Source organism: Canis lupus, chromosome 11 (assembly GCF_048164855.1).
Source record: "Canis lupus baileyi chromosome 11, mCanLup2.hap1, whole genome shotgun sequence".
Classification (NCBI taxonomy): Eukaryota; Metazoa; Chordata; class Mammalia; order Carnivora; family Canidae; genus Canis; species Canis lupus.
In genome coordinates this window covers 46,359,941-46,381,561 of record NC_132848.1, presented here as the reverse complement: position 1 = coordinate 46,381,561, position 21,621 = coordinate 46,359,941, and the positions used below count along the sequence as shown (strand labels likewise).

General features: G+C 33.8%; 1 protein-coding gene across 8 annotated transcripts in view; it reads right to left on the bottom strand.

The window, feature by feature from the left end:
* TSGA10 (testis specific 10) overlaps nucleotides 1-21,621 on the bottom strand; it is a 179,647-nt gene that overhangs the window by 68,836 nt on the left and 89,190 nt on the right. For all 8 annotated transcript variants that reach the window (XR_012003276.1, XR_012003275.1, XM_072768002.1 and 5 more), the window contains one exon: nucleotides 8,841-9,050. Coding sequence is in view for 6 of the 8 variants with exons in the window: in XM_072768002.1 (XP_072624103.1) it covers nucleotides 8,841-9,050 (210 nt within the window). In the remaining 2 variants the exon portion in view is untranslated. The remainder of the gene's footprint in view (nucleotides 1-8,840; nucleotides 9,051-21,621) is intronic.

The following is a 21,621-nucleotide window of genomic DNA, read 5'->3' as shown; positions in this document are numbered from 1 at the left end:
CTACCTCTAGATATGCAGTTTGTTCTCCCAGTCCTCAGATCAATTTCTTGGGTGATCAGAATGATTTGATATTTATCTAGCTGTGTTCAAGAGGTGAGGCAAGCATAAGGTCCCTCTACTCCTCCACCATCTTAACTCTAAAGGAAACTATGTCTAAAGAAGTAAAGGAATGTATAATGACAATGTCTCATCAATAGAGATTAATAATAAGAATAGAGAAATTATAAACTGTTCTTAAAGGTGGCTTCTTTTGCTTGCTATATTTACCTACAGATGAGTCACACTTTCTTATTTCTTTGAGAGTCAAATTCTTGTTGTTGAAAACTGGACATTTAAGATACTATAACAACTCATAATACTGATCCTCCCCACATTAGGGCTTATTGTGGTCTTCCTTTCCTTTTCCTTCCCCTTCCCTTCCCTTCTCTTCTCTTTCTCTCTTTTTCATTCTTCCTTCCTTGTCTTCTTCCATCTTTCCTTTCTCCCTTCCTTCCTCTGGACAGTTTCCATGAAATCTATTTCCCTTGCAGTGTATAGCATCTGATATTATTCCTCAGGGTATATGCATGATTACACTGACTCATTTACCATCAGCATGTTCATAATCTCTCTAAATCATTCTCTTGGGATGACAATGGATTTAGCCAGGCTATCTTTAACTGTCTCTGTCTCTGATCTTCTTGTTAAGTTTCTAGTTGGTCTGTCTCTGTTGGTATCATCTACATGTTAGCCTCCATTATTTACTAACTCCTCTATTGATTGGACAATGGCCTAGGGTTATAAATTGTATTACAGTCTGATCGAATTAAATTTGGACTCCTTTGCAAAGCATTTGGGATGTCTTTAAGGCTTGCTCTGACTCCAGAAGGGGCCTCTTAACTATCACTTTCCATGGTTCTTTATTAAACTTCTAAGTAGCCTATTGTTTTGCTTCTTGTTATCATGAAGTTACTAGTTTCCTTTTTTAAAAAAATGTATTGCATAACTAATTATTGAAATATTTAGAATAAATTGGATAATACAACAGCCATCCTCTTGCTCCTTCATGGAATCCATGTGAATCTGTGCTACACAACTTTTATATGGCTCATTGGACTGATCCCAGTGGAATTTTATCTTTTAGCCTTTACACTCCAGTAATATTTTCTCTTCTATTTGGCAGGACAACAACATTTGCCATATCGACTTCTAAAAGTGGTAGGCCTTGGAGCCACAGCAGTAGCACATGTGTATCTTCTTGCCATGCTTTCCAAGTGATGACATTCCCTTTATCATCTCAGTTCTGTGGCTGAGATCAAAAAGAAGCCTTTTCTGCTACATCATGCTCAGAAGCTTCTGCCCAGCAGAGTACCACTGATTTCTTAATTGTGTATCATACCTTTCTGAAAGCTCTCTGGCTATATATGCCCAAATTCCCACTTCTGGGAACATCTTAATAATATAATGCAAAATGAGATAAAAGATTTATATAATAAAATGATTACTATATTGTTTTATATACAAATTAAAAATCTGAAAATTTTACTGTTCAGCAATAGGGAAGTAGTGAAAAGTAGAATTATCAATTTAATATGCTACTATTGCAAATATGTAAAAAAAACACAAAAATCTGGCTAGGAAAAGAGAAGAGCTAGAAGGAAATACAACAAAATATTTATAACAGGAGAATAATTCTCATTCCAGTTTTAGGTTCTAAAATCCACTGTAGTCTAAGATGATGATTACACTTTAAAAAATCTATTGTTTCATTAAAAATTATATGAGATTCTTCAAAGCACTTTTCATATTATCTTAAGGAAATCATCCATAACACAAGTATTAATTAAAGAACAATAAAGAAAGAATATTTGGAATTCATATTATTAATATTCCTCTTGAGAAGAGTAATATAAGAGACAGATATACTATATTTATTTGAAAAATAGAAAACTAAGACCTGGGTGAATGGGTATGGTATAAATGTCCAGAGTTGGGGAACATCCTCAAAAAGATGTGACTACCAATTGATCTATGAGCTGGACCTAGACACTCAAAGACTCTTCACCCCCTCTCCTGTCTTGAAATGTGGGTCCCACTTGCCTCTCAATACTCCCAGAGGCTGCTCCAAGTACATAGCCTTGATATACTGATAGATTGTTGAAACACCTACACAGTATACATGACTGAACCCAGTGAGGGCCTCTTTATAAACATTTAAGATTTGATAAGTGAGTGTAAGAATCCATTCATCTTGCTGCTGTCCAAGACAAGTCTCATATGTAAGTTCCGTTTGCCTAATAAAACCTCCACTTACCAACTTGGAGTGGCTTATCTTTCTTTTTTGTCTCTTCCTGCCCTCTGAGTACAAGGACTATTTTCAAATTATACCTAGGAAGCTCCCAGGAGGATTGTGAACCAACATTCAGTAAGTAAAATTTTTTTAATGAAGAAAACTAAGACTGTAAAAGATTCTAAAATTCCTTATTGTAGTGCTTTAATTAATTTCACTGGAGAATGAAAATGGAAATACAGATCTTTCCTCCTTAACCTCTACTTTCTCATTTAAAATTATCTGAGTGATTCCAGGAATGCAAGGCTGGGTCATATTAAAAAATCAATCAGTATAATCAATTATAATAACAGGCTGAAGGAAAAAGAACCTTTACATTAAGTGATGCAGAAAAAGTATTTGACAAAAATTTAATTCTCATTCATCATAAAAACTCTCAGAAATATAAGAAGAGAGAGAAACTTCCCCAACTTGATAAAAAGCATCCAAAAAATTCTACAGAATTTTTTTCTACATAATAGTATGCTAAATGGTGGTAGATTGACTGCTTTTCCCCTAAGATTAGAATAAAGAAAGAACTTTCACCACTCTTATTCAACGTAACACTGAAGTACTAACTGGTGTAATAAGGCAAGAAATGGCATACAGATCGATCATGAAGAAATAAAATCCTTATCTTCAAATAACATGCTTGTCTACATAGAAAATTTCACAGAATCTGCAGAAAAACTTCTAGACCTGGTAAGTGAGTTCCGCAAGGTCACAGATATGATAAACATTCAAAAATCAATAATTCTATATACTTGCAATGAACATATTTATGGCAAAATTAAAACTACAAAATCATTTACAGTAACTAAAAAAAAGGGGAAATATTTTGTATTTTGCAGTTGTAAATCTGATAAAACAGGTACAGAACTTACATACTGAAACTACACAATGCTGATAAAAGAAATCAAAGAAGATCTAAATAAGACATACCATATTCATGGATTGGAAGCCTCAATATAGTAAGGATGTCCATTCTTCCCAGGTTTAATGTCATTCCTATCAAAACCCCAGCAAGATTTTTTGTGAAAATAAGTAGACTATTCTAAAATGTATATGGAAAGGCACGGAGACTAAATAGGTAAGACAATTTTGAAAAGGCAGGCTAAAGTGAATAAAATCAGTCTGAGTTAAAGACTTATTATATGGCTATGGTAATAAAAACTGTGTGGTATGAGGGCAAAGATAGACATAAAACAAATGTAAAAGAATATAAAACCAAGAAACAGACCCTCTCATATATGTCCAAATGATTTTTCACAAATGTAAAGAATCAATTTGAAGGAGATGGGAGCACTTTTTCAACAAATGGTACTGAAACAATTGGAGACCCATAGGCAAAAAAATGAAGCTTGATGTAAACTTCATACCTTATGTAGCAACTAATTCAAAATGGATCATGGCATTAAATGTGAAACATAAAACTATAATATTTTTAGAATAAAACCTAGGAAAAATCTTTGGGACTGAGAGTTATGCAAACTTAGACTTTAGACTTAAAGCCAAAAACACAAGCCATAAAAGAAACTGAGAAACTGCAAATCATCTAAACTTAAACTTTTGCTCTGAGAAAGATCCTGATAAGAAGATGAAAACACAAATTACATAGTGGGAGAAAATACCTGCAAACCACATATCTGATAAAGGACCAGTATCTAAGATACATAAAGAATGCATAATCCTCAAGATTAAAAAAGAAAACAATTCAATGAGAACATGGGCAAAAGATACAAGGACATGTTTCACCAAAGAAATATATATGGCAAATAATCATATAAAAATATGTTCTATTTCATTAATTTAGGGAAATGCAACTAGACACTGATATCACACTATACACATATCAGAATGGTTAAAATAAAAAATAGTGACACCACTAAATGTGGACAAAGAGGTGGAAAAACTGATCACTCACACATTGTTGGTGGGAATGCACTACGGTATAGACTCTTGGGAAAATAGTTTGGCACTTTCTTAAAAAATAATTATGCAACTACCTTTTGATCCAAAAGCTGCATTCCTGGGCATTTATAGAAACAAAGACTCAGTTTCACACAAAAACATATAATTTACAATAGTTTTATATTTAAGATCTTAAAACTGGAAATAACCTAGGTGTTCTTCAATCCATGAATGGTTAAACAAACTGTGTTACACCCAAAGCATAGAATATATGCAACAACATAGATGACTCTCCAGAAAATTATGCTGAGTCAAAAAATCCAATCTCCAGAAGTTACATACCATATGATTCCATTTATATAATTTTTTGAAGTAATAATATTACAGAAATGGAGACTAGATTAGTGGTTGCTATGGGTTAAACAGCAGGTGGAGATAGGAGGGAAGTAAACAGGGCTATAGAAGGGCAACATGATGGATCCTGTGATGGAAATGTTTCATACCTTGCCTAATTAAATGCCAACATCCTGGTTGTGATATTAAACAATAGTTTTGCAGGAGGTTACCACTGGGGGAACACAGGTAAATGATACTTTGTATTATTTCTTACAATTGCATGTGAATCTACAATTATCTCAAAATCAAAATTTAATTTAGACAAAATTATTTGAGTGTACCCTATATGCACAGTATAGCTGAAGAAATACAAATGTAAATAAGACAGCCCTTGCACTTGAAATTACAGTTTATTATGGGGATAAACATAAATTAATTAATTAAAAAAATATATAGAAAGACAAAAAATTATGTCAGGAGTATTTAAAAATACATTTATACTTAGCCTGGACCACTTCACTATCACTAGGATCACTATTATCAAGAAGAGAAAAAAACAAAGCTGAAACACATCAACCCTCTGACAAGGGTGTAGAGAAACTGGAACCTGTATGCACTGTTTCTGGGAATGAAAAATAGTACAGTCATTGTAGAAAACAGTACAAAATTCCCTCAAAAAATCAAAAGTAGAATTGTCACATGATCCAGAAATTCAGCCTCTGGGTATAAATCCAAAAGAATTGAAAGAAAAGTCTTGAAGAGATAGGTGTACACTTATGTTCATAGCAGCATTATTCACAATAACTAAAATATGGAAGCAACCCAAGCATCTAATGAATGATGGATAAGCAAAATGCAGTATATTCATATGATGGAATATTATTTAGCCTTAAAAATGATAGAAATTCTGTAATATGCTACAACACCCATGAACCTTGCAGGCATTATGCTAAGTGAAATAAGCCAGCCACAAAAAGACAAATACTATATGAATCCACTTACATGAGGTACTTACAGTAGTAAAAATCATAAAGAGAGAAAGTATAATGATGGGTGCCATGGGGCTGGAGAAAGGGGATAATAAGGAGTTACTGTTAATAGGTATAGAGTTTCAGATTTACAAGATGAAGAGTTATGGGAACGGGTGGTGGTGATGGCTGCACAGCAATGTGAATGTATTTATTACTACTGAACCGTACACTTAAAAATGGTTAAGATAGAAAAGGTTATATTATGTGTATTTTAACATAAAAGAAAAAATAGAAAAAATACTATGAGAATACTGAAGAAGCTACAAAACTTGAAGTAAACATCCTTAAAATGTTTAAAAATTAATATAAATCACTTTTAACTTTTTATATTGTACTTTTAAGGGTAATGATTTTAAAGCTTAAAAAAATTTACTGGAATATACCCAACTTGGTCATGGTGTATTATTATTTTAATAAGCTTTGGGATAATATTTTCTAGCATTTCCTTTTAATAATATTTCATTTACAATGACATTTATTACTTTTCCAATTTTAAAAAATGTAAAAAATATTTTTTATAAATTTATTTTTTATTGGTGTTCAATTTGCCAACATATAGAATAACACCCAGTGCTCATCCCATCAAGTGCATGTGCTCATCCCATAAATAACATTTTTAAAGAAAAATTGAAGGGGTTGCCTGGGTGGCTCAGTCAGTTAAGTGTCTGTCTTCAGCTCAGGTCATGATCTCTGGGTCCTGGGATGGAGCCCTGCATCATGATCCCTGCTCAGTGGGGAGTCTGCTTCTCTCTCTTTCTCCCTCTGCCCCTCCTCCCTACTCGTTTTCTCTCTCAAATAAATAAAGTCTTATTTAAAAAAAAAAAAAAGGAAAAAATTAAGGACTTTTAAAAAAAATTTCTACAGTGAGGATCTATTCATGGGTTACTTCCATCATTAAAAAGTTCCTGCTGAAATAAAATAATTTTAAGGAAGAGTCAGAAAATTCTTGCATATAACACTTCATTAATAAAATATTAACAGTGGATTCTTACAGAAACCAATAGACACATGATTCTCAAATGCATCATATCCTCCTAAAAAACAACAGACTAACAAAATAAAAAAACTGGAACTGTAAAGATGACCAAAATTTATTGACTTTTTAAACAGTTTTTATTTATTTATTTATTTATTTATTTATTTATTTATTTATTTTTTTTTTATTTATTTATGATAGGCACACAGTGAGAGAGAGAGAGGCAGAGACACAGGCAGAGGGAGAAGCAGGCTCCATGCACCGGGAGCCCGATGTGGGATTCGATCCTGGGTCTCCAGGATCGCGCCCTGGGCCAAAGGCAGGCGCCAAACCGCTGCGCCACCCAGGGATCCCTAAACAGTTTTTATTTAAATTCCAGTTAGTTAACATATAGTGTAATATTAGTTTCAGGTGTATGATATAGTGATTCAACACTTCCATATAACACCCGGTGCTCATCACAATAAATGCACTCCTTAATCCCCATTACTTATTTAATCCATCCCCCTACCCACCTTCCTTTGGGTAGCCATCAGTTTGTTTTCTATACAAGAGTCTGTTTCTTAGTTTGCCTTTCTCTCCCTTTTTTTCCCTTTTTCTCAACTGTTTTTTTTCTTAAATTTCACATATGAGTGAAATCATATTGTATTTGTCCTTTTCTAATTTATTTCACTTAGTATAATACTCTCTAGCTCCATCCATGTCATTGCAATGGCAAGATTTCATTCCTTTTTAACGGCTGAGTAATATTCCATTGTATATTTATTCTACATCTTCTTTATCCATTCATCCATCAATGGACACTTGAGATGTTTTCATAATTTGGCTACTGTAGGTAATTCTGCTACAAACATGGGGGTGTTATATACCCCTTTGAATTAATATTTTTGTATTCTTTGGGTAAATTCAATTATACTGTGTGTGTGTGTGTGTGTGTGTGTGTGTGTGTATCTATCTATCTATCTTTAGGATCCAGGCTCCAATTATCTCTCCAAATATCTCCAGCCACTTTCACTTGTGCATGCTACAATGGCCATTGCAAATCACTTACTATTCACTCGAGAATTCATTTATAATTCCATATCATTGTCTACTTGTTCTCTCTGAATAGGATGCCTTCTCCCTTTTGAGCTCAGTACCACATCATTGTGGACCCCTCCCTGACACCCACAGGCCAATTAGGAATTCCCTCTCTAAAGCCTTGACTATTTTTTATTAGTATAACACTCATCTCAATATAGTGAGGTCCTTGAGGGCAAGGACCTATCTCTTTCTTCTCTTCCTATCTTTCTTCTTCTTCTTTCTTCTTTCTTCTTCTTCTTTCTTTCTTCTTCTTCTTTCTTTCTTCTTCTTTCTTCTTTCTTTCTTTCTTTCTTTCTTTCTTTCTTTCTTTCTTTCTTTCTTTCTTTCTTTCTTCTTTTCTTCTTCTTCTTCTTCTTTCTTCTTTCTTCTTCTTCTTTTGAGTATAAATGGTGCATGATGTTCCATTAGTTTCAGGTGTACAACATAATGGTTCAACAAATCCGTATGTTAGGCTATGCTTACCACAAGTGTAGCTACCATCTGTCATCATGCAATGCTATTACAATACCATTAGCTATATTCCCTACACTATATCTTTAATAGTATGAGTAATGACTTATTCATTCCATAGCTGGAAACCTGTATCTCCCACTCTCCTTCGCCCATTTTGCCCACCTGTGTAACCATCATTTTGTTCTCTGTACTTATGGGTCGTATTATTCATTTGTTTTATAAATTCTACATATAAGTGAAATCATGTGGTATTTGTCTTTCTCTGATGTATTTCACTTAGCATAATATCCTCTAGGTCCATTCATGTTTTGAAACTCATTTCATGGTGGCAAGTGCAATGTCAGTAGGTACAATCAAATGAATTAAAGCTTAAAAGAACCCAACCATTAAATAAATATAGCTTAAAAGAATATCATTAAAGTTATAATTTAGCTGAGTAAACCCCAACTTCATAGTTCTTTGCTGATTGCTATGTGTTTTATAATTCTTCTGTCTAAAAGTAAACGCAAATTACATACTCAAAAGGAAAGTTTTTGTTACCTTCTTGAATTGTTGGGATACAGGTGTCATAAATTTATCTCTTGGACTTTAGTTTTTTTAATATCTCTTGGACTTTAGAAATCTAAAGGTGATAGATATGGCTTGACATAATATTTTATAAAAAAGAATTTGTTCTTCTAAAATTGTAGTAATTTTATAGTAACAATAATATTAAAATAACCATTTAAAAATGATCACATACCATTTCTATTTCTTGATCTTTGGCAATCAGCTGTCGATTAAGAAGTTCTTTGCTTGAGTCAAGTTTAATACAAAGTTCCCTTGTGGAAGATAAATCTGCAAGGGCAGACACTTTTTCAAACTGAACCTTCTGAAGTTCTTCTTCCATCTTTACAACTGACTTGTGTAAGGTAGAAATCTGGGACTTGTAAGACCTTTCTGCATTTAAGTGCTGCAAGGACAAAATTATTATTATATATACACATATTTTTTAACTTGAAAAAACTACAACATGGACCACAAAGTGGGGAAAATCTTTTGACAGTATACTTAGACTATAAAGAATTTTTACAATAAAACTGGTAAAAATATGTACAAAACACCCTGGGGAATATAGATTCAGCCTTTAAAAGACTATACATAAAATCCACGAGTAAGGTGATCAACTGGTTATTATTTTTAATGTGTTTAGAAAACAACTTTTCTGACTTAAAAGTATCAAACCCAAAGCTAGTTAAGATACATATATGTTTGGTCTATACTTCTATTTTTGCCAGTTTCAATTATTCTAGAAGATAAATATTATTGTTGTAAAGGCAAAACAATAGCTACCACTGTTTCACTCACAATACCCATTTTCCAATTCTTAAGTGGCATGCTGATCTACATAACCGTATCATAAAATGAGGACTGTTAGTTCTCTAGCACTTACTAGTAAGTCTGAGGGGAAAAGACTCTAAGCAAGTATAAATTCAGGATAAATCCACATTTATAGGAAATAAGAGCATGTTTTAAAAACTGCAAAATGAGACTCAAGTTATATAAATGCTTTTAAAAGTTCAAGATAATGCCACCCCCTTTTTTTGTTTCAGAGAAATATCTTATGTAAGTGCACTGCCATCTACAGAGAAGTTTTTGGTATTATGTGAAGCTGACAGAACTGAGAGACAAATAAAGAAATTTTTCTGCTTTTAGAAGTACAAAGCACAAAAAAATTGCTCCTAGAATAAGTTATTTGGCCACAATTTTCCTTCCCTTCCTTCCTCAGTTTCTCACTCATTCTTCAAACAACTTTCTACCCATCCATCTACCCATCCACTATCCATCCATTCCATATTTTTTTGGTATATTCAGTCAATGTGCCTAGATGTCTATCCCATGACAAGCAAAATAGTCTGTGTTCTCACGACACTTCCAGACTATGGGAGAGCCATACATCAATCAAATAATCGCACAAATAACTATATAAATACATATTAAGCAAATATTTCTAGAGAAAAAAAGCATATAACAAAGTAAAGTGATCTAGACTAAGAGGGTCAGAGAAGTCAGGAAAGATTTCCCTGAGTAAAAAGGACACATGACCTGAGATCTGAATTGTATGTAGATAAACAGTGTGTGTTGTAGAAGGTGGCTTTTCAAATTGAAGGAATGCTAAGTGCAAAGACCCCAAAGGAAGTGTGTTGAGGGAGGGAAAATGACATGCTCCAACAACAGAGAGAAGACTAGTATAGTTGGAGTTCAGAGACCACAGGGAAGAGTGATAGGACATGCATTTGAAAAGGTATTTAAAAAAACCTCACAAGACGAAGCCTGATAAGCTGGGTTACAATTTAGCTCTATACCCACTGAAAAAAAGAGGGAGGTAATATAATTTTTTTATAATTTTAATCTGCACATAGACAGGTGAAACTGTGCAGCTAGGCAAAGAACTTTCTAGGAAATAACAATCACCAGGAAAACTGAGTCAGGCAATTCCCACATCTGATATAAGACCACTGAGCATTCAAAATCTCATTATCCAGGGATGCCTGGGTAGCTCAATGGTTGAGCGTCTGCCTTTGGCTCAGGGCATGATCCCGGAGTCCTAGATAGAGTCCCACATCAGCCTCCCCGCAAGAAAGCCTGCTTCTCCCTCTGCCCATGTCTCTGCCTCTCTCTGTGTGTCTCTAACGAATATAACAAAAACAAAAACAAAAATATCATCCAGACAGGAGACATTGATACATCACTGACTATACAAGGTATTCAACAGAAACTAGGAACTCAATAGAAAATGCAAGAAGGTCACACCTTAGTAGTGGGGATAAGTTACACCTAGAATAAAGTCTATTCTAGAGCTATTCTGAAGAACATATAAATAATCCTTGAAAAAATACAGGTAAATGTCAAATAACTTAGTTTGGCAAGATAAATCCAACAATTTTAAAATCTAGTTCTCAACGATGTAAAATTAACAATATCCAGAATACAATCAGAATTTACTAAATGGGGCCAGAAGTAGGAAGATGAGATCCATAATCAAGAGAAAAGTCAGTTAATCAATGTAGAAGCAAATGTGGCAGACATAATGAAATTAGCAAACAAGGACACTGAAACAGCTCTTATATATGCACCCAACAGGCTCAAGGATTTAAAGGGAAAAAATAATGAGGATAAAAGTAAAATACATTCAAAAGAACCAAATGGACTTCTTGAAGATGAAAATATAATCTCTGAAATAAAATTTTCATTGAATGGAATTAACATATTAGACATGTAAGAAGAAAAGATCACTAAATTTGAAGACAAAAGAATGACAACAATATAAAATGAAGCAAAAAGAAAAAATCAGAAAAAAATGTAGAGTGTTAATGATCTATGGAACAATATCAAATATCTAATGTACTCTGAATTGGAGTTTCAGGAAAATGTGTGTGTGTGTGTGTGTGTGTGTGAGAGAGAGAGAGAGAGAGAGAGAGAGAAACAAAAAATATTTGAAGAAATAATGAAAAAAAAATAATGGCCAAATATTTTCTGAATTTGATGAAACTTATAATGGAGTGTTACAAACACAAGGAAAACAACATAATTCCAACTGTGGAAAGTTGTATTCTGAAAATCAGTGATAAAGAGAAAAAAAAACTAATATAGCCCAAGTAACTCAGGTCATGATCTCTGGGTCATGAGATAGAGCCCTGCATAGAGCTTCACACTCAGTGTGGAGTCTGCTTGAGGTTCTTTTCCCCTTCTTCTTCCTCTCTGCTCTGCTTCTATCCCTTGCTTGTATGCTCTCTAACAAATAAATAAAATCTTTAAAAAAATAAAAACAGCCAGAGTAAAAAAAAACAAATAAAACAAAACATGTGTAGAGAAATAAAGATAAACTTGACTTCAGCTTTCTCTCCAGAGACTACTTAAGGCAGATAACACAGAATAAAAGGGAAGGAAAAAGAGAGGGGCAAACCAAAAAAGAGAGGAATTTACCTATAGAAAACTAAAGGCTACCAGAAGAGAGGTGGGGGAGATGGGTTAAATAGATGGGTTAAATGAGGATTAAGGAGTGTACTTATGATGAGCACCAGGTGTATAGAACTGAATCACTATACCATACACCTGAAACTAACATTGCACAATATGTTAACTAACTGGAATTTAATGAAAACCTTAAGAAGAAAGAACAATGCTAAAAAAATGCCTACCAACTTAGAATTTTCTATCCAACAAATATGTTCTTCAAGAATGAAGGTAAAATAAATATATTTTAACACAAATAAAACCTGAGTTTGATGCCAACAGACTGCAAAAAATGTTTAAAGGAAATTCTTCTAGCAAAAAGAAAATGACAGTAGATTAAAACTTGGATCCAACCAAAGGAATGAAGAGCATAAGAAATAGTAAATATGTGGATGAATAAAAAAAAAGCCTTTCATTTACCACATTATTTTAATTTCTTTAAAGTGAAAATAATAATAATGCACTATGAGGTACACAATACATGAAGAAGTAAAATGTAAGAACCGTAGGATAAATGGTGAGAAGGAAGAAATTAAAGTGTACTATGAAGTAATATATTATTTGAAGGTAGACTATGACAATTAAAAGTGCAAAGTATATACTCTTAGAGTGAAAAGTAAATCCAAAATGGAGTACAGCTTATATGACCATAGTAGAGATAGAATGGAATATTTAAAGCTCTCTATAAAAGGCAGGCAAGGTGATTCAGGCACAAAGCATGCTAGAACACTCCAGGGCCACACCTATACTGGTTCCATTAACATTGCCAAAGTGCCCCACCTGTGGAGTGCCCAAGAATGCTCCAACTTGCACCATTTCAGGTTGATCCATCATATCACACTGCCTCTTATGCAAAGAGCTCTGAGCCTCCCTCAGACTTGAAGCCACTTCAGCTTCAGTTGTCCTGCTAGAGTGTCCTCTGTGCAAGGAGTCCCAGGACAGCTCAACCTTCCACCCAAGGGAAAGCTGGGTCCAACCAAGATGCCTTCTGTGCACAGAATCCCAGGACAGCCCCAATCCATGGCCACTTTAGCTCCAGCCATCCCACCAAGACAGCCTCAGCACTGAATGTCCCAGATCCCCCAGCCCATTCAGCCACATTTTCAGCCAGCTAGCAAAATTTACCAGGCACAGTCTATACAGAGAATGATAACATACAGGAATATTCCTTCAAGTTTATGAAAATTAGCTCTTCTTCCTAACTCATAGAAACAAACACAGAAAGGCAAGAAAAATTAAGACAGAGGAATATGCTCCAAATAAAATAAAAAGACAAAACTTTAGAAAAAGAATGAAATGAAATGGAAGGTAACTAATCTCTCTGATAAAAAGGATCAAAGTAAGACCACAAACATGCTCACTGGAATGGAGAGAAGATTGGATGAACTCAGTGAGAACTTCAGCAAAGAAACAGAAAATACAAAAACAAAAACAAAAACAAAAACAAAAAACAAACAAAAAAACAATCAGAGTTGAAAAATACAGTAACCAATATGAAAAAATATTATTTAGTTGTTAGTTGATTCCTTCTAATGGGAATCAACAATAGATTGGAGGACACAGAAGAATGAATCAGCAATGTGGAAGACAGAGTAATGGACAGCACCCAAGCAAAATAGCAAAAAATAAAAATAAACATAAAAATGAGGATAGGTCAAAGGATCTCTTAGACAACATCAAGTGAACAAATATTCCTATTATAGGGATTCCAGTGGGAAAGAGAAAAAGAAAAGCATAGAAAATGGAAATAAGTACATACCTATCAATAATTACTTTAAAGATAAATAGTCTGAATGCTCCAATCACAGAGAGTTCCAAATGAGATGAACCCAAAGAGTTTCAAGATAGAGAATTTTAAAAGCAGCAAGAAAGAAGCAATTAGTTATATAAAAGGCAAACTCCATAAGGTTATCAGCTGATTTTTCAGCAGAAACTTTTCAGGGCAGAAGAGAGTGGCATGATATAAAGTGCCAAAAAGAAAAACCTACAACCAAAAATTCTCTACCCAGCAAGGTTATTATTCAGAATTGAAGGAGGGATAAAGAATTTCTGAGACATACAAAAGTTAAGGTAGTTCGTCACCACTAAATTAGCCTTGTGAGAAATGTTAAAGGGACTTTGTTAAGTAGAAAAGTCCATAATTATGAGAAAATTATGAAAGGGAAAAATGTCATGCAGAAAAGCAAATATACAGTAAAGTTAATAGAGCAGCCACTTATAAAACTAGTATGAAAGTTAAAAGGCAAAGAAAATCAATTATATCTAAAAAAGTTAGATATAAACTAGCTTTTAGTTTATATCTAGTTATTTATTTAGTTATAGTTAGATATAACTAAAAAGTTAGAGGGAAATTCACAAAATAAAAATATGTAAAACATGACAACTTATTCATAAAATATGACTATGGAGGGAAGGAGTGACTAGAATGCATTAGAGCTTAAGTGACCATCAACTTAATATAAACTGCTAAATACTTCTGATGTTATATATGAACCTTAACCCAAAACCAAAAACCCATAATAGATACACAAAAAAAATAAAGAAAAGGAAAGACCAGAATAACACCAGCTACACGGAAAGAGAACAAGAGGAGAAACAGAGAGGAACTATAAAACAACAAGAAAACAATCCACTAAATGGCAATAAGTACATACCTACCAAAAATTACTCTAAAGATAAATGGTCTGAATGCTCCAATCAAGACATAGGGCGATAGAATGGAAAAAATAAACAAGACCACCTATATGCTGCCTATAAGAGACTCAATTCAAACATAAACACACATACAGACTGAAAGTGAAGGGCTGGAAAAATATGTTCCATGAAATGGAAGTGGAAAAAAAAAGCTGGAGTAGCAATACTTATATCAGACAAAATAGACTTTTATTTTTTTTATTTTGTTTATTTATTCATGAGAGATACATAGAGAGAAGAGCAGAGACACAGGCAGAGGGAGAAGCAGGCTCCATGCAGGGAGCCCAATGTGGGACTCGATCCCAGGTCTCCAGGATCAGGCCTTGGGCCGAAGGCAGTGTTAAATCGCTGAGCCACGCGGGCTGCCCCAAAATAGACTTTTAAACAAAGACTGTGATGCGAAACAAAGAGGTGCATTACATAACTATAAAGGGATCAATCCAACAAGAGGATATAACAATTATAAATATCTATGCACCCAATATTGAAACACCTAGCAAATTTTAACATATAAAGGTAGTGACTGACAATAATTGGAAGGGACTTGAACACCTCACTTAGAACAATGGGTAGATCATCTAGACAGAAAATCATTAAGGAAACAGTGTCTTTGAACGACATTATTAGACCAGATGGACTCAACATACATAGAGAATATTCCATCTAAAAATGATAGAATACAAAAAAAATAAAATAAAAATGATAGAATACACATTCAAGTGTACATGGAACATTCTTGAGGACAGATCATATGTTAGGCTACAAAACACATGAATTTGAGAAGATTGAAAACATATCTTTTCTGATGACAGTGATAAGAAACTAGAACTACAAGAAGAAAACAACAAAACCCCTAAAAATACAAAATAAAGAAACAAAACAAAAAACCACAAACATACGAATCCTAACCAACATCCTATTAAACAACAAATGAGTCAACAACAACAAAAAATCAAAGAGGAAATTTTAAAACATCCCAAGACAAAAAATAACACTTCAAAATCTTTGGGACACAGGAAAATCAACTCTAAGAGGAAAATTTATAGCAATACAGGCTTACCTCAAGGAACAAGAAAAATCTACATAAACAACCTAATCTTTTATCCACAGGAACTAGAAAAAGAACAAAGCCAAAGTTACTAGAAGGAAGGAAATAATAAAGATCAAAGCAAAAATGAGTTAAATAAAAACTAAAAAACAATAAAAAGATCAATAAAACTAAGAGCTGGTATTTTGAAAAGGTAAAATTGATAAGCCTTCAGATTCATCAAGAAATAAAGAAGACCCAAGTAAATATGATGAGAAATGAAAGGGAAAAGTAATAACTGACACCACAGAAATACAAAGGATTATGAGTCAGTCATGAAAAATTATGTCAACAAATGAGACTACCTAGAAGAAATGTATAAATTCCTAGAAATACACAATTTTCCAAAATTGAATCAGAAAGTAGAAAATCTAAACAGACCAATTACTAGTGACAAAATCGAACTGGTAATCAGAACACTCCAACAAACAAAATTCCAGGACCAGAGGACTTCACAAGTGAAACTTACCAAATATTTAACGAACAGTTAATACCTATTCTCTTCCAACTATTGAAAAAAAATAGAAGAGAAAGGAAAACTTCCAAATACATTTTACAAAGCCAGCATTACTCTCATATGAAAACCAGACAAAGATACTACAAAACAAAATAAAACTACAGGTCAATATCCTGATAAACATAGATCCAAAATCCTCAACAAAACATTAGCAAAACACATTTAAGATTAAAAAGGCTCATTCACAATGATCAATTATGATTTACTCTGAGGATGTCAGAATGGTTCAATATTCAGCAATCAATCAATGTAACATACAATGTTAACAAAATGAAGGATAAAAACCACATGATCATCTCAATAGATACAGAAAAAGCATTTGACAAATTCAACATCTGTTCATGATAAAAACTCCCAACAAAGTGGATCAAGAGGGAACATATCTCTACATAATAAAGCCATATATGACAAACCCCAGCTATTATCATATTCAATGGCAAATGGTTGAGAGCTTTTCCTTAAGATTAGTAACAAGAAAAGGATTTCACTCTCACCACATTATTGAACATAGTACTGGAAACAGTAATCAGACAAGGAGAGGAAATAAAAGCAAGCAAACTGGTAAGGAAGAAGAAACTTTCACTATTTGCAGATAGCATGACACTCTACATAGAAAACCAAAAGAAGCCTTAGAAGTAATAGATGAATTCAGTAAAGATGAAAGACACAAAATTAATATATGGAAATCTGCTGTATTTCTGTATACTGATAATGAAGCGACAAAAAGAGAAATTAAAAAACAATTCCATTTACAACTGCACCAAAAAGAATAAAATACCTACTTTTCACCAGGAGGTGAAAGACCTGTACTCTGAAAACTATGAAACACAGATGAAAGAAATTGAAGAGGACAAAAACATGAAAAGATATACCATGCTCACTGGAAGAACTGAAGAATTAATATTGTTAAAATGTCCATCCTACCCAGAGCTATCTCAGATTCAATGCAATTACTATCAAAATACTAACAGCATTTTTCACAGAACTAGAGCACATAATCCTAAAGTTTGTATAGAATAACAAAAGACCCAAGTAGACAAATTAATCTTGAGAAAGAAGAATGCTAATGTAATTAATAATAATTAATATATTAATAATATAATTAATCATTGAAAAGGGGCCAGAAAATACAATGGGGAAAAGACAACATCTTCAGTAAATGGTATAAGGAAAACCTAAAAAACTACATGCAAAAGAATGAAGCTGGACCACTTTCTTACACCATATAGACACACACAAACCCAGAATGGATTAAAAAGCCAGATGAGAGACCTGAAACCATACAACTGCAAGAAGAAAACAGGCAGTGATTTCTTTGATATTGGCCTTAGCAATATTTTCTATATTTGTTTCCCTAGGCAAGAGAAACAAAAGCAATAATAAACTATTAAGACTATGTAAAATAAAAAAGGTTTTGTACAGTGAAGGAATCATCAACAAACTAAAAAGGCAACCTGTCTGAGAAGATATTTGAAAATGATATATACAATAAGGGGTTAATGTCCAAAAACCTATACAATTCAACAGTAACAACAACAAAACCCCCAAGTAATCCATTTTAAAAATGGGCAGATATTTCTCTAAAAAAAGACATACAAATGGCCAACATACATATGAAAAAATGCTCAACATCACTTGTCATCAGGGAAATAAAAATCACACCACAATGAGATACTACTTTACGCCAATTAGAATGGGTAAAATTAACAAGATAGGAAGCAACAAATGTTGACGAGGATGTAGAGAAAGGGGAACACTCTTAGACTGTTGGTAAGAATACAAGTTGGTACTGCCATGCTGGAAAACAGTATGGAGGTTCCTCAAGAAGTTAAAAATAGAGCTACCCTATGACCTAGCAATTGCACTACTATTTACCCCAAAGATACAGATATAGTGAAACAAACGGGCACCTGCACCCGAATGTTCATAGCAGCAATGTCCACAATAGCCAAACTGTGGAAAGACCAAGAGATCATTGACAGGTAAATGGATAAAGAAGATGTGATTTATACACACACACACACACACACACACACACACACACTCAGTCATCAGAAAAGATGAATACCTGCAATTTACATCAACGTGATGAAACTGGAGGGTATTATGATAAATGAAATAAGTCTATCAGAAAAAGAGAATTAAAAAAAAATAAAAAGAGAATTATATGGTTGCACTCATATGTGGAATATAAGAAATAGTTTGGAGGACCATAAGGGAAGGGAGGGAAAACTAAACGGGAAGTCATCAGAAAGGGAGAAAAACCATAAGAGATTCTTAACTCTGGAAAACAAACTGAAGATTGCTGAAGGGGATGTGGGTCAGGAGTTGGGGTAACTAAGTGATGGGCATTAAGGAGAGCATGTGATGTGATGAGCACTGGGTGTTATATGCAACTGATGAATTATTGAAAACTACATCTGAAACTAATGATGTACTATATGTTAGCTAATTGAAATTAAATTTTAAAAAATACTAAAAAAAATTGGCAGAGGATCTGAAGATATTTTTCCAAAGAAGACGTATCGATGGCCAACAAACACATGAAAATATGCACATCACTAATCATCAGGGAAATACAAACCAAAACCATAATGATATATCACCTCACACCAGTCAGAATGGGTAAAATCAAAAACTCATAAAACAACAAATGTTGCTGAGGATGAGAGGAAAAAGGAACTGCACTGCTAGTAGGAATGTAAATTGGTACAGCCACTAAGGAAAACAGTATGAAGTTTTCTCAAAAAAATTAAAAATAGAAATACCATATGATCCAGTAATTCCACTACTAGGTATTTACCCAAATAAAAGAAAAACACTAATTTGGGAAGATATATGCTCTCCTATGTTTACTGCAGCATTACTCACAATAGACAAGATACAGATGCAATCCATAAATCCACCAAAGATGAATGGATAAAGAAGATATAGTAGATAAATACAATGGAATATGATCTTGACATTTGCAACAACATGGATGGACCTAGAAGGTATTATGCTAAGTGGAATAAGTCAGACAGAAAAATACAAACACCATATGATTTTACTCATATGTGGAATCTAGAAAAAAACAAAACAAATGGAACAAAGCAGAAATAGTCCCATAAATATGTCATGGTGGGGGAGGAGATGGAGGGATGGGCAAATGGAAGAAGGAGACTGCAAGATACAAGTTTCCAGTTATGGAATGAACAAGTACAGCATAGGGAATATAGTCAATGGAATTGTAATAACCATTGGATGGTGACAGGGGGTAGCTACATTTGTGGTGAGCATAGCAAAACATACAGAGCTGTCAAATCACTATGTTGTACACCTAAAACTAATGTAACATTGTGTGCCAACTATACTTCAATTTTTTAAATGGAGAATTAAAAATAAAACTACCATATGATCCAGAAATACCACTTCTGAAAATATATCCAAAGGAAATGAAAACACTAACTAAAAAAGATTATCTGTACCTCCATGTTTATAGTAGTATTTACTACACCTAACACATGTTCATTAGTGGATAAATGGAAAACAAGTTGTGATATACATATAGGGAACCCTTATGCACTGTTAGTAGGAATGAAAATTGGTGCAGCCACCATGGAAAACAATTGGAGGTTCTTCAAAAAATCAGAACTACCATACAATGCAGCAATCCCACTTCTGGGCATATATATGAAGGAAATGAAATCACTATCCTGAAGAGATATCTATACTCCTATGTTCAAATGTGGTACACACACACACACACACACACAGGAATATTGTTCAGCCATAATAAAATGAGAAAATCTTATCATTTGCAACTAACTACATGGATGAAACTTGTAGGAATTATGCTAAGTGAATTAAGTCAGACAAATAAAGACAAATACTTATATTTGGAACCTAAACACAAACAAACAACAACAAAAACAAACTCACAGAAAAACAATTAGAGTTGTAGTTACCAGAGGCAGAGGAGAGGGAGAAAGGAAACTGAAGGAAGGTGGTCAAAAGGTACAAACTTCTAGTTATAAATAAGTACTAGGGACATAATGTACAACATGGCCCTGCCAAAACCACTGTCATTCCAGGATAACTGTGAACATACTCAAGTCCGCACACTTTGAGAAACATCTTCACATTGGAAGGGGAAGAAAGACTTCACTAAAATAATCCAACCAGTCACTAAAGATACAAACAGACTTTTGGTTTCTGTTCCAGCATGTATAGAGCTTGTAAATCATTATTTCCAACCTCACAACATAAAACAACTGTAAATCTGACAATAAAAAACTCTCCATCAGAGAATTAAGAACATAGAACAAACCTCTACCTCCCAAAATATCAATAAAGGTGAATACAGAGAATCACACTTACCAGGAACAGAAACTATCATTGAAACCAGCCATGTGCAGTAACACTACTGACTATTTGTTGGGAGAATGAACATGGACTAGCTTGAGAGAAAAAAACCTCCTGGGGTCCCAGCCCTAGGAAGGTCCCCACATTATCATTATTTTCCCCTCCAAGAACACAGCAGTTTTTCAGAGAAAAGTCCTCTCAGGCTTTCCGCCAAGTGAGGAGAAAAGTAACTATTTTGAAATAATCCTAGAGCATCCTGCTCTCCTTGACAAAGGTCTGCCCTCAAGGGAGACAATTTTGATGGAGCATAACCATGATTTGAACAAAGACTAATCAACATGGAAGAATGGAATCCCTAATTCAGATACTCTCCATTCTTCCTGTCTCATCTAAGGAGGAAAAAAAAAATCTGAGAAACACTTGTGATGGTCACATTTCAGAGGCACAAGCTCACTAAAAGACTAAGACCTAATCAAGGATAATAGACAGCTTCTCTCTGCCACAACTTACTACTACATCAACAAGGCTACCGTGTATTAACAAGGGATTACAGTTGAAAGAACTACAAGGCTCAGGCTCTATTTAAGAAGGACTCCCTAAGTGAACTCAAAGACAAAAGAGAAAAAGAATAGAAGAAATTTTAGCCTTTGCAATATAGAGCTACAGCAAAAAGCAATCAAACCTAACTCATAGATAAACACAACTTCACACTAAAGGCCTATTTACTTCAATGAATTTTACCCAACAAAACACATTCGGATTAAAAAAAAAATTTCAGGACATACCAAAAGGCAAAAAGTACAGTCTAAAGAGGTAAAGAAAGCAAGAGAACCAGACTTGTATATACAGAGATTTGGACTTTATTAGACAATGATATGAGATAAC